Raw genomic sequence first — 13,350 nt, forward strand, 5'->3', positions numbered from 1 at the left:
TTCCAAGTCATATCCTATCTCCTCACCTTCTCTGTCCAGTACACCAACCCTTTTGCTGTGAAAGGAAAGATAGAACTTGGTTCGATTCAATGTTTCCATTCTAAATGACCTTTCCTTTATTTCTATCAGCATGTCACCAAAGTTAGCGCATTGCAAAACTGCTGGCCAGAGTTGAGACTTTGGATACGTGTACCAAGGAAAATCCATTTCCAAACAAATTCAGTAGTCATTTGGGTAGCCTGAACCTTTGTATAATCTACAGCTCCTTGCTTTGTACGGTCCGTACAAGTGGTGTCTATTACCCATATGGCACTCCAACCACCTCACTTCCACCCGTTTGATACTCAGTATGCCCTTTCCTCACCGACAAACTCCCTCCAAGACTTGACTTCTGGCGGATTTTGACCTTCAACATAGGGCAATGGAGACTGGTGAAACTTTTTCTGAAGAGTCTCTGTAAAGAGAACGGCAAGTTTAGCATTGTTAATCAGCTGTTTGGGAGTCCCTTGATGAGCATGTACCCGTAAATCTGAGCAATAAGAGGACATACAGGAATACCAAAGTCGACAGCAGCCCTCCTGGACGCGTAATCAGCATCCTGAATTGTTGCAGCCCTAGACCTAGACACATTGATCACACAACTAATCTCGTTCTCCTCTAAAACTTCTCTCAATTTTCTTTTGTCTTTGACAGGCACCAGGATTTTCTTGATAGCAAGGTATGGTTGATTGTTGATGAATTCCTCGACTTTGGAGTCGTATGTATACAACTTGAAACCGAGAGAGACTAGATTTTTGGTAATGATAGGAAGTTCTGGGCGGGTGATGTCGCCGCCAAGAAGAATACCAGAATTGACCTTAGGAAGCTTAAATCCATTGACGGAAAGAAGAGCAGCCCAATAGGCTTCGTGGATGTCCTTGCCAAACGAAGCAACTTCACCGGTAGAAGCCATCTCGACACCCAGGAAGGGATCAGCACCAGGCAATCGGGTCCATGAGAACTGAGGCACTTTGATGGCAACGTATTCTCGCTGTTCTTTCATCAAATCGACAGGTTCGGGAACATCCTGGCCCCTAATAGTTGACAGTTAGCTCGAGCTTGATACAGAAAAGCGTGTATTCATTACATAATAGCAGCAGCAGCAACATCGATAAAGTTCTTACCAAGGACCTTAGATACGAATGGGAAACTTCTGCTTGCTCGAAGGTTACACTCTATAACCTTGAGTTCTGCTTCCTTGCCATCCTCTTTGGGTTTTTTGATAATTTGCATATTGTAAGGGCCGGAAATGTTGAACGCTTTGGCAACCTTTGAAGCAATTTCCTTCAACCTATCCATGTCATCTTGTTGAAGAGAAAAAGGTGGAAGGACTAGCGTAGCATCTCCAGAGTGGACACCGGCGTTTTCAACGTGTTCAGAGACAGCGTGAACGAGGAGCTTGCCTTCATGAGCCACAGCATCAATATCAATCTCTTGGGCATTATCAATGAACTGAGATATTACGACGGGGTGAAGCGGAGACACATCAGCGGCAGCGGTCAACTTTTCATCAAGCTGGCCTTCGTCCCAGATAACGTTCATGGCAGCACCGGAAAGAACATAAGATGGTCGGACAAGGACAGGGTAACCGACCTTGTTGGCAAACTTTTTAGCAGACTCGAGAGATGTAGCCTCAACCCAGGCGGGCTGATCAACACCAATAGAGTCAAGGATGGAGGAGAACTTGTGTCGGTCCTCGGCATTGTCGATCTGCTCAGGATCGGTACCGAGAACGTTGACACCGGTTTGCTTGAGACGAAGAGCAATGTTTTGGGGAAGCTGACCGCCAACGGAAACAACAACACCTTCGGCACCCTCGAGTTCATAAATGTCCATAACTCTTTCCCATCCCAATTCTTCAAAGTAGAGTCGATCGGCTTCATCAAAATCTGTAGAGACGGTTTCAGGATTGTAATTGATCATGATCGTCTTCTTTCCCAAAGATCTGATAGCTCGAGAGCAAGTAACAGCACACCAGTCAAACTCGACGGACGATCCAATTCGGTAAACACCAGACCCTAGGACCATGGTTCCATGTTCGTCAAACTCAAGGTCGTGGGTAGAACCGTTATAAGTCGTGTAGAGATAATTGGTATACGCAGGGAACTCGGCAGCAAGGGTATCAATTCGCTTGACAAAAGGAGTCACTCCAACAGCTTTCCTTGCAGTACGTACTTCAGCCTCAGTGACGCCAACCAATTGCGAGATATGCAAGTCACTGAAACCGGTCTTTTTGGCAGTTAAGAATAATTCGCGATCAATCTTATCGAAAGGTGTGGACTGAAGGATTTTGTAAACAGTGACGATGTTTTCAAGCTTGTACAGGAACCACTTGTCGATTTTTGTGAGATCATGAAGCTGGTCAACTGTATAGCCGAGATTAAGCATTGCGTGAGCAATAGCAAACAATCGTCTATCATTGTTCTGAGTTAAAGCAGCGTGCATGTCCTTGGGTTTCCAATAGGCGTCAAACCCTGTAAAGTTGGGATCGACCTGTCTGATAGCCTTTTGAAGGGATTCTTCAAATGTTCGACCAATGGCCATGACCTCACCGACACTTTTCATGGCAGACCCAACATTCCTCTCGACATGCTGAAATTTGGCCAAGTCCCATTTAGGGATCTTTGTGACAATATAGTCAAGAGAAGGCTCAAAACAAGCGGTAGTAGTCTTTGTGACAGCATTGGGGAGTTCAGGAAGGGTATGTCCAAGAGCAATCTTGGCAGCAGTATAGGCGAGAGGGTAGCCAGTAGCCTTTGAAGCGAGGGCACTGAAGAAGGTCAGCACCAACTTTTGTTTACCTGCTATAGTCAAACACACCTAGATCGTGAAAGACGAGCGTTCATCTCAATCACTCGGTAGTCCTGACTCACGGGGTCAAGAGCATACTGGACATTGCACTCTCCGACGACTCCAACGTGTCGTACAATTTTGATAGCAGCGGACCGCAACATGTGATATTCTTGGTCTGTAAGAGTTTGAGAAGGAGCGACAACGATTGAATCACCAGTGTGGGTACCAAGAGGGTCAAAGTTCTCCATATTGCAGCAAATAATTGTATTCTAAGTTATGTCAGTCAAGATACTTGTAATGATATACAATGACTTGCATCTGCAGCATCACGGACAACCTCATACTCAACTTCTTTCCAACCCTTCAAGCTCTTCTCAATCAATACCTGCGGGCTCAGACTCAGACTTTTGGCCGCCAAGTTCCTCAATTCCTCTTCATCGTGAGCGAAACCAGAGCCCAAGCCTCCAAGAGAGAAAGCTGATCGGAGAATGATTGGGTACCCAATTTCTTTTGCGGCATCAAGAGCAGCCTGGATGGTCGAAACGGCTGTAGATTGAGCGGCAGGAATGTCAATCTCATTCAGCGCCTGGACGAAAAGGTCTCGGTCTTCAGAGACTTCTAAAGTACGGATAGGTGTACCAAGAACTTTGACACCGAGACGCTCGAGTACACCCATTTTATCGAGCTGAATGCCAACGTTCAAGGCAGACTGACCACCAAAAGTCAGGAGAATACCGTCTGGCCGTTCCTTTTCCAACACATAGGCAACGTAGTCAGCAGTTACTGGTAAGAAGTAGATTTCTGAAGCCAGGTGGTGAGAAGTTTGGATAGTAGCAATGTTGGGATTGATAAGGATGGTGTCGACGTTTGATTCTCGAAGCGCCTTAATAGCTTGAGATCCTACAAAACCACATCAGCCTCTATGTAAGCTTTCAAGACCATCGCTTACCAGAATAGTCAAACTCTCCAGCTTGTCCGATAGACAGTCCACCGCTACCCACAACGAGCACTTTTTTAACATCTGGCTTCACGAGTTTTGGTAAGACCTTGGCAGAAATCTTTCTGGCGATCTCAGAGGGAGAGTTTAGAGTGGGTTCTTCGCCTACTTGGCCATAAGTGCCAACAGCAGGGGTAGCAACGGCATAGCCTCTGGTCAAAAGGGCAGGAGATCGATGGAAAGCAAATGTCGTAGGACGGATAAGCGCTCTTGCGCGTGGCAGCGTACGAAGCATGACGAGTCAGTGGATAGCGGGCGCTGGCCCTTTTGTGGGTATAGATCAACGGCAAGAGGAAAATAGAAAGAAAGGAAGAAGAAACAAAATGAAAATGAAAATAATTATATCTTAATACGAGTCAGACATAAACGAAAAAATATCACAAAAAAATACTTTATGCCATGTGGCCGCCACGTGGATGTAATTAAAATGAAGGTAGGTGGAGGTTCCCCTCTGTATTTCAATAAATGTCTACTTGTCTTCTCTGTTTCTTCTCTTATCCACTGTTGCTATAGACCTCATGTATACCTACGCGACTCTAGAGAATGTACCACAAAACTAAAGAGAGTGCAAGGCGGACGCACATGGAACAGGATTTAACAGGCAGAGACGTTCACCAATGACTCTAAAGATACCAGTATATGACCTTTTTACAGAGGTCATTGGCCATTACTCTGAAATACTGGCCAAACATATATCTAATATTGATGTTTAGCTTTTAACTATTCTTGCTTCACCTAGATTCACGTTGATTATTACTCCAAAGAATTGTAGGATGTATGTCGATGTTAAGTTGGTATTTGTTTATATGTCCGGACAAGTATTTAAGCTGTGTCCTTGTCCACTGTAGCCTTGATACAACCCTTTCGTATCATTTATCATCAAAGTTTGCTACATCTCTTGCTTTTTAATTTCGTTCTTCTTCTTTTTTTTCTTCAACATTTATGCCAAAATAGGCCGACTACGGTTATGGATGGGCAAGAACGACTAGAAGGATTCAAGCAACATGGCATGCCAACTCCACGGGACGAACCGTCCAAATCTCGGATTCCCAGCGAATTTCAGAGAGAATTCGGCTCATCAACCTCGGCGTCGTCTACAGATGAAACAGTTAGCAAAAGGCCTTTGCCTAACCTGTCGGATACTATGGCTGTAGCTGATTCTCCGGTTGCCTACCGCGCGGTGTCGCCTAATCCAAGTATCAGCACAAGTAGCTTCCACTCGACTCAAGCACCTGTTGTATCTGGAAGACGTGCTCTGCCTAGACTTCCAGAGCCAGCTGGACTTTCATCGAGACCCGAAGGGCCTAGAGGATCTCGTGCACTCCCCAAACCTCCAAATATCCCTTCTGCACAACCCGTTGACGAGAATCCGCCTCTATTAAGAGGGGCAGGGTATGCCGATGTCCCACCGCCCCGGGGTAAGCTTCATTCATTTAGGCAACCCTCTACGGGCAGTTACAGCTCTACGTCACTAGACACTAGATCAGCGACTCCCTCGAGTTATGGACACGGATCTGAAGCCTTGTTTGATCCATCGGTATCGTCCGAACAAAGCACCTACGAGACAACCAACTATTCTGCGTCACATTCTACCCACGAATCTAGAGCAAGGAAACCTCCAGATCTGACTATCAGTGGGTTGGATGATTGGGAGGGATTGCTTGTTCCAGAGCGATATGGAAACCATTTCTCGGAACAGAACATTAGAGCTTTGAAAACCCCCGATCTAGAGATCAATAGTAGAAGGGCCACGCCCACTCAAAACTCGTGGCTCGACGGTGTTGCCCATGAAAAGAAGTACCAACACAATAGGGATAGATCCGTAAGCGCAGTCACAATGAAAGCTGATGGTGAGAGTGTGATCACGCCGAGGGGAGAGAGACTTGAGGGTGAAGAATTATTTCCTTCTACTTTGGAAAAAAGTATTGAGGGGTTGTACTCTACACATCCTATACAGGATAATTCCTGTATTACTAGACACGGCCCTGGAGCAAGACACGACTTAATCACGAGCCTAGACTCAACAACATCTCCTGTTACACCTATACCTTCTCATGCTAGACACACTTCATCTTCATCATTGCTTTCTCCAATTTCACAGCTAGATTCAGCCGACCTCTCGCCGTCCTGGACCTCACAGACACAAACTCCGTCTCATTGGGTTGAACGGAAACTCCAGATTCATCAGTCCCATCGAAACTCTACTTCCTTGGACACTGAAGGAGGATATCAACATGAAGGACCGAGTGGATACGAGGATGAAGAGTGGGAGGAAGATGAGGCAGAGGGAGAAGTAGATGAAGGAAGATTCTTTCAACCAGCGTTTTTGAGCGAGATGGCTTTACAGCTAAGAGACAAAATTTCAAGGGCCAAACATATCAAAGCCGGTATTGCTTGGGTTGGATCCTTTACTGGCAAGGATATTGTTACAACCATTCACAACCTCTTGCCTCTCCACACACGCGAGGATTCGAGTGATCGCCGTTTTGCTCTTCTTCTAGCCCAGTCTTTACAAAACCAACTCTGGTTTGTAGAAGTAGATTGGGATATTAAGCCTTTGCGTGACTCTTCCGATGATGTTTTCAGATTTATGGGTGAGATGGAGGGCATGGGCTCTGGCGGAGACGCACTTACCTCAGAATTACCAATGGGATTAATGACTATGGCTACAAAATGTTATTCTCCGTCCTGTACAGGTGACAGTAGGTGCTATGCTCCTCGATGCCCATACAAGACTGCGCCAGATACGTTTTTGCCTCGCAAGGAAGTTACCCCGCTTCCAACGCCTGCTAGTGCGAAACAGGGAGATTGGAAAGATAGTGTTGACCCAATATTATTCCGGAACCTGTCACAACGAGAAATCTCACGGCAGGATATCATCCGCCAAGCTCTCAGCTCAGAGGTCGCTTATGAAGCCGAGCTTTCATCCATGGAGTCTCTCTTTATCCTTAACCTTCGCATCGCCGACCCCCCAGTCATTCTCAATCCATCGCACAGAGAATGGTTTATCCATGAGGTGTTTCATAGCGTCTTGGAATTGCGTGATATCAGCCGTAGCCTGATAGAAGAATTTACAATTAGAACGAGGGAACAATCAATCATCCCTTTTGTCGGAGACTTGTTCTTGCAAGCAGCTACTGAGTGGCGGAACGTATTTCCAGAATATACTGGCAGGTTACCTCAGGCTGAAGCGGTCCTATCCAAGGAATTGGAGGAGAACACAGAATTCAGACTCTATGCTGAGGTTTGTGGTTCATGCGGTTATCGTACTAGGCTAACAAGAAGTAGCGCGTAGTTAGAGAGAACGACCGGCGTCGAGATATCAAACATCTTTTAACCCGTCCGTCTGCTCAGCTTCAGCGCTATCCTGCCCTAATCGAAGGCATTCTCAATCTCACAGACGACGCGGACCCTGACAGAGACTTCTTAGATCAAGCTCTTCAAGCCATCCAGGACATCTCTTCGTTGTCTCAACTCAAACTTTTCCACGCTAGTAAAGGAAGAGGCGTGGCAGGGAAATTACAATGGTATGATTTGGTCAACGAAGATGCCAGGAAATCAATGGACAAGAAAGAAATGAAAAGACAAATGCACATTTGGGAACTTATATCTACCGAAATGGAATATGTCGCCGACTTGGAAGCTATCGATTCTGTGAGCTTCTTTCAATCCTTAGGGTGACGAGTTCCGCTCACCTAACCAAATGCAGGTCTTTGTAGATGGTCTTCGTAGTGCTGACTCGCCTATCATTGACCGCAATCGCCTTGATGTTTTTCTGGATGACGCGTTTCACAACTATCGTTCCTTGCTTGAAGTTCATTCTCGTCTACTGGAAAATTTACAACATCGTCAAATACAACAGCATCCTAATGTCGGGATGATATCTGATCTCATCTTCGATGCCGCGTTGAATTGGCAGGAGGCGTATATGGAATATGTGACGCACTACCCTATAGCAAAAGCCAAGGCCCAAGACGAAGAGAGAAACAATCCGAAATTTGCACAATTCTTGAAGGTGAGCTGTATACTCGACCAACTCACCAGACTCATAAGCTCATAAATGCATAGGATTGTATGAGAGATCCTGCCACGAACAGGCAAGATATATATCATTTCATCAATCGTCCAATTCCCCGTCTCTTGCGATATCAATTACTCCTTTCCGATATACTTTCATGTCTGAAACATACAGGTCCCCCCGACCATCCTGACATTGACCAGATACCTCAAGTCATTGAGGTTATCTCGGATCTGGCTAAGGCTACCCAAAAGGGTGTGGCCTTGAACGAAGCGAAAGTGGAGTTGTGGGGTATGCAAAAGACTCTTGACGGAAGCCGGTTTGGACCAAGAATGGTCAGGGATTTGGAGTTGGAAAACCCAATGAGAGAGTTAATACATAAGGGTAGAGTTTATAGGCAACCGGAAGGGAGTATCGGTGGCGGCTGGACAGAATTGATTGTCCTGTTGTTTGATCATTATCGTGTGTATATTCAATCCTCATGAGAACAGCTTTGATGAAATTTGTTCAGTGGTGCTCACCAAGGAGGAAAGAGCGAGCAGATCAAGTAGATCCTCGAAAAAGGATCACCGCAAAGTTCAGTACATCATCAATAGACGCGTAAGTAGCTATTCCCCCCCGAGTCTTGCTAATGCTAATCATACTTAGCCAATACCTCTTGAACTTCTCACGCTTGGCAATTTTGGTGATCCACCACGTCAACGTACCACCAATCGTCTTTTTGGCAGTACCTCTCACGAACCCTCTGCTGACGGACAATCTGACACCTCCAAGCTTTATCCTTTTACCATATCGTTCATCGGCGGCCAGGAGCAAGGTCAGTTTGGTGGTGGAAGCTATGTGCTTTGGGCAGACAGTTATGTGGCAAGAGAAGAATGGAAAGAAAGACTGCAACATGCAAAGGTGCTTAGGTCTGAAGTCGATGATGCTGGAAAGGTCCGTTGTTTTGTTTGTTTTGAGACCTCTGCCACTTCAAATTGCTGATAATACTGCAGGTATTTGAACTCAACCCTCTTAGTGTTGATACGTTCTATATGCCTCCTAATTATAGTGTACCGAAAGATAAGGAGGATCAGTTTACAGGCCGAGTTACCTGTAGTTGTCCATTTGGTAAGAAACGCGCCCCGAGTAGACTTGTCATTATGTTGATATAAAACAGCTACTATAGATCAACGGCGTTTGGTCGCCGTTGGCTGCCAAGACGGTGTCTGGATCGGTATACGCGGCGATGCTCGCTCGTTACGGAAAGTTCTTCATGTCAAAAACGTCACTAGTATCGCAGTTTTGGAAGAGTTCTCTATATTCTTATGTCTATCTGACAAATCACTTGTGGCTTATCAACTTGAGGCGTTGGTGCCTACCAAAGAACAGAAGCAAGTCAAAACAACCACTGAGAGGATTTCTATGCCAAAGGAAGAAATAACATCCTTCACCGTGGGCAGATTAGAAGGCCGTACGCTCGTCGTCTTGATGAAGGTAGAAGCTACAAAAAGCGTATTCAAGATCTTGGAACCAGTACTAAATAGAAACATGGAAGATACAGCAAGGCAGAGAAGACCTTTTGGCTTTTTGGGAAGGACTTCAGAGTGGTTCAGGCCTTACAAAATGTTTTACTTGCCTGCTGAGGTTTATGGCGTTACTTTCCTAAAAAGACAATTGGCTATCCTTTGTTCAAAAGGCTTTGAGACGATGGACCTTGCAGTGTACGTAAAGAGTTTGGACATTGTTGTACAACCCTTTGCCTCGCTGACTTTTATCTAGTCTTCAAGGAGGGAGTATTCCTGTGTTTGATCCTGCAAAATTCAGAGAGAAACCAATTCTCTCTGAATTGAAGCAAAAGTGTGATACTGGAAAACCACTTGGAATGTTCAGATCGACTGAAAATGAGTTTCTGCTTGTTTACGATAGTGAGCACTTTTCAACTTGAAGTTAATGATCTTCACTAATACTTGCTCCTATCAGCTTTCGGCCTGTATATTGAAAGGTCAATAGATTTTCAACTCGGGAGGATCACGCGGCTGATATTCTCATAGATACGGTGACCCTTCCCGAGATTGCCGACCTATTGAATGGGAAGGACGCCATGATACAGCTGCTTTCCATCCACCATACCTTCTTCTCATATCAGGACAGTTTATTGAAACTAGGCACATTGATACTGGCAAGCTGTTGCAAATTTACACTGGAAAAGACTTGCGATGTACTTGGGAGTAGGTTTATATCATCCAAATAAAGCATGAAAGCAGGACTAATTATCTGCAAAGTGGCCTGGGAGGACAAAAGAACCCACCCGTACTCAATCCTGGCAAACAGTGAGTCGAAACTGTGACGGTAACAAACATGACAATCTGACTGGGAGCTAAGTGGATATGGAGATGAAACCAAAATTCAGGAGCCCCAGATTCACATTTGCCAGAGAGCAACAGATTACAGACAAGGCAGAGGCTTGCATCCCATTGGTCAGAACGTGTAAGCCTGGATTCATTTTATGAACATAAACAAGTTTAATGTGAAAATTAGCTTTGAACTCAGCCCAACGCTTTTGCTGAATAACCCCTTGCTGAACCCGGCATCCAATGTTTATGACTCTAACTATGTTCCCCCTCCTCCCCTTACAAGGCATGCCACTCCTCAAATCAGAGTATGTCGTTCCGTCACCAGAACTTGCTTGATAACACTGACACAATCTTACTTTCACAGCAAGCACGCCCTCCATCTATCACGACGACTGAATCTAACGAGTTCCATTCAAATCCCAATATGTTTCAACAACAAAACATCTCTCAAGGTTATTTATCCAATCCGGACGTTCCATCACATGCTCGAATGTATTCTAATCATACCTCGCACTATTATCAACAAGATGGCCATAATAACGAGAACGGCGCTGTGGATTACAGAAACTCTTCTGGGTACTCTAGGGACAGTGGTTCTATCCGGCAACGGGACTCAGGCTCTATCAATGGGTATGGTCCATCTCAAGTCACTCAAGCGCCTTATATGCCTGCCCATCAGCAAATGGGGCATCCTCAGCAGAATTCCGCATCTGCCAATTATACCATACCAGAACACGGACAAGGGCAAGAAGGCTATGGTTATGGTCCGAGTGCTATAAGAGCTTGGGCTCAAGGCGGTGGCTACAGCTCTGGGCCAAGAGCTGGTGGATATGGTGGCTACGATTGAGTCGTGTATAGTGGTTGGCTCTGCTTTAACTGCAACAAAACTGCAACGGTGTATGAGACAAGCGTATCCATTTAGCCGTGACGGCATGGATTTCTGAACAAATTTACCCTTTCAAATGACCATAATCACTCTCAGTATACTCTCATCCGTGTTGCATACCTACTATAGCTACCTAACGCAGTGCCCACTTGGAGACCAGTTAGCCAACTCTCTATGATCTGTTGTGTTTTATTGCCCTCGCCCTACGTTCTTACTCGCTACCCGCCGCCTCTACACTATCAAGCCAAGCTGTCTGTCGTAACGATAAAATTCAACTCGCACCTCCAACTGGAACCACTTCCCAAAACTACCCAGACTTCCAATGACACAAAGCAGAAGACCTCGAAACAACCTTCCCCTCGCAATGAGTATGCCGACGGTCAAGCACCCCTCATACTCCACCTAGACAAGAAGTAGAAGCTGTATTCGAAGACATACGAAGGCATCCAGAGAAGCCCCGTCTTTTGGAGCATCCTTTTATAAATCGATCCGCCTTAATACTACCGGCGTAGGTTATAAGTAGAGCATTCGTCTGTTGCCACTCCCATCACATTCTACAGTCTTTCATACCTATACCAGAACAACTCGGAATACAGTCAACAGTATGGACTCCAACTCATCGCAAAACGCTGGTTCTGCGCCTTCTGCAATACTTCCAAAGATTCAGCGGTTGACATAGTCGGATATAAGGATTGGTTGGAGAGGGAAGTAAACAAATGGAATCGCAACGTAACCGCGTTTGATAGAGGGGGAGCAGAGCTATCAGACAAGCTCCGTTTGCAGCCCAAGGATGATGCTCCGCAGAGCTTTACGTCTGAAATAGCCAATTTAACGGAATTGGCAGAATCCAATAAGCCGTCAGATTGGAAGACAGGGCGCAATATATGCGACAAGTACCAAGAACGTGTGAGGACAGAATTCTACAGAGTGAAATACGACCAGAATGTTTACGACGACGATTTGTATGGGACGTACGCCTCTACCACAAGAAGTAACAACGGGTAAGCACTTGAACAAGTCTCGAGGGTTTATAGTTGAGCCCTGGCTTGGCAGTGAGACTAGTTATGCATAGCTATTGGAGAAGTTGCAACGTTGACCGTTCCAATCCAAATATCTAATTCATCCGTCTTGTGAATATGTTTCAAAATCCATTACGTAATCTCGATAGACATACTTCACGGAGATCCCTCAATTTCCGAGATACAGGTTGGCTAGAAAGTCACAATGCAACAATCTTATTTTTGAATTTCTTAATAAACTTGCGTCTTTATTCAAAGTTGAAAGAATTAACGAAAGCAGCAAAAGATGGAGAGTGGGTTATGCACAAGATGGCATTTCAGTCCTGCGTATCGTCAATCCTCTTGGGACGTCTCTCCAGTTTGTATCATGGTATTCACAGCTCGCTGCAACATCGCCTTCGTCGTATTGCGGTACCGTCTCAAGATTCCAGGTGGCTCGAATTTGTTCTTTGACAAGATGAAATGGATACGTACGGTTGAGGACTGTGGTATTTGGCCAACACCGTAGCATTCTTTTACAGGTCTGTCGATACGAGTGTCCGCAACGTTGGTCAGCCATTTGGTGAGATACCACTTGACATGTAGCTTGCCCCGTAAGACGGGTGCTGCAACTGACGGTGCTAGTTTCAATATTGTGGGATGCATAGATCAAGTCACCAACAATGAATGGCTTCCTATCGCGGCAGAAAGTGTATGTAAGATCAATGGTTCTTAATCAAGGACTTGGTTTCGTATCTTTGCTTCTCAACCTATGGCGTATCGTCTTGTGGATTGTATAGTTCTCAAGAGAGCAAGGTAGCACTTGCAAATTACCAGCTCAAAGACGAATGCTAGAGAAATCGGCTGGTAGTGTTTACGATACGAGAAATGGGATACAGATGGTACAAGGATGCATGTGGAAAAGCTTACAAATTTGGCATCATGATTCGTATCCGCCGTGATTGAAAAGATTACCAGATGCTGTCTCTGCTTCTGTCAACAGAATCTTCCTACAGTGAGTCAACAACCTCATCATTTTGATTACTCGTGTCTCGCTAGTAATTGACTACTAGAGTGTATGTCGGTATAAAGTTTCGACGCAAAACAAGAGCGAAAGCTAGGTGGTTTGGAATCATTGCCGACCTGCTGGATTGCAAGAAATGGTCATCCAAAACTTGTTTATCGCCGTTACCTTGATTTCTTCATGTTGCATGTGCAACACATCGTTGTCATTAAGTGTATAGCTTGTATAATAACCATTCTTCGACTAGGTTGTGGCTGTC

The 13,350-nt window shown here is 45.3% G+C and overlaps 2 protein-coding genes across 2 annotated transcripts; one reads left to right on the plus strand and one right to left on the minus strand.

Moving 5' to 3' along the window:
• Positions 1-344: 344 nt before the first annotated feature.
• L203_104353 (carbamoyl-phosphate synthase arginine-specific large chain) lies at positions 345-4,064 on the minus strand (the record flags this gene model as incomplete). The annotated part of the gene is made up of 6 exons (XM_066213740.1): positions 345-491; positions 551-1,073; positions 1,127-2,809; positions 2,860-3,101; positions 3,149-3,732; positions 3,782-4,064. The coding sequence occupies 6 exons, from the start codon at positions 4,062-4,064 to the stop codon at positions 345-347; spliced, it is 3,462 nt and encodes a 1,153-aa protein (XP_066069837.1).
• Positions 4,065-4,796: 732 nt separating this feature from the next.
• On the plus strand, positions 4,797-11,030 carry L203_104354 (uncharacterized protein; the record flags this gene model as incomplete). The annotated part of the gene is made up of 15 exons (XM_066213741.1): positions 4,797-7,073; positions 7,118-7,483; positions 7,539-7,844; positions 7,898-8,309; positions 8,359-8,447; positions 8,496-8,783; positions 8,843-8,957; positions 9,007-9,550; positions 9,609-9,754; positions 9,810-9,831; positions 9,881-10,057; positions 10,112-10,159; positions 10,212-10,316; positions 10,368-10,488; positions 10,548-11,030. 15 exons carry the CDS (start codon positions 4,797-4,799, stop codon positions 11,028-11,030), a joined length of 5,499 nt encoding a protein of 1,832 aa, XP_066069838.1.
• Between the last annotated feature and the right edge of the window lie 2,320 nt (positions 11,031-13,350).

Source organism: Cryptococcus depauperatus, chromosome 5, assembly GCF_001720195.1.
Source record: "Cryptococcus depauperatus CBS 7841 chromosome 5, complete sequence".
NCBI classification, from domain to species: domain Eukaryota; kingdom Fungi; phylum Basidiomycota; class Tremellomycetes; order Tremellales; family Cryptococcaceae; genus Cryptococcus; species Cryptococcus depauperatus.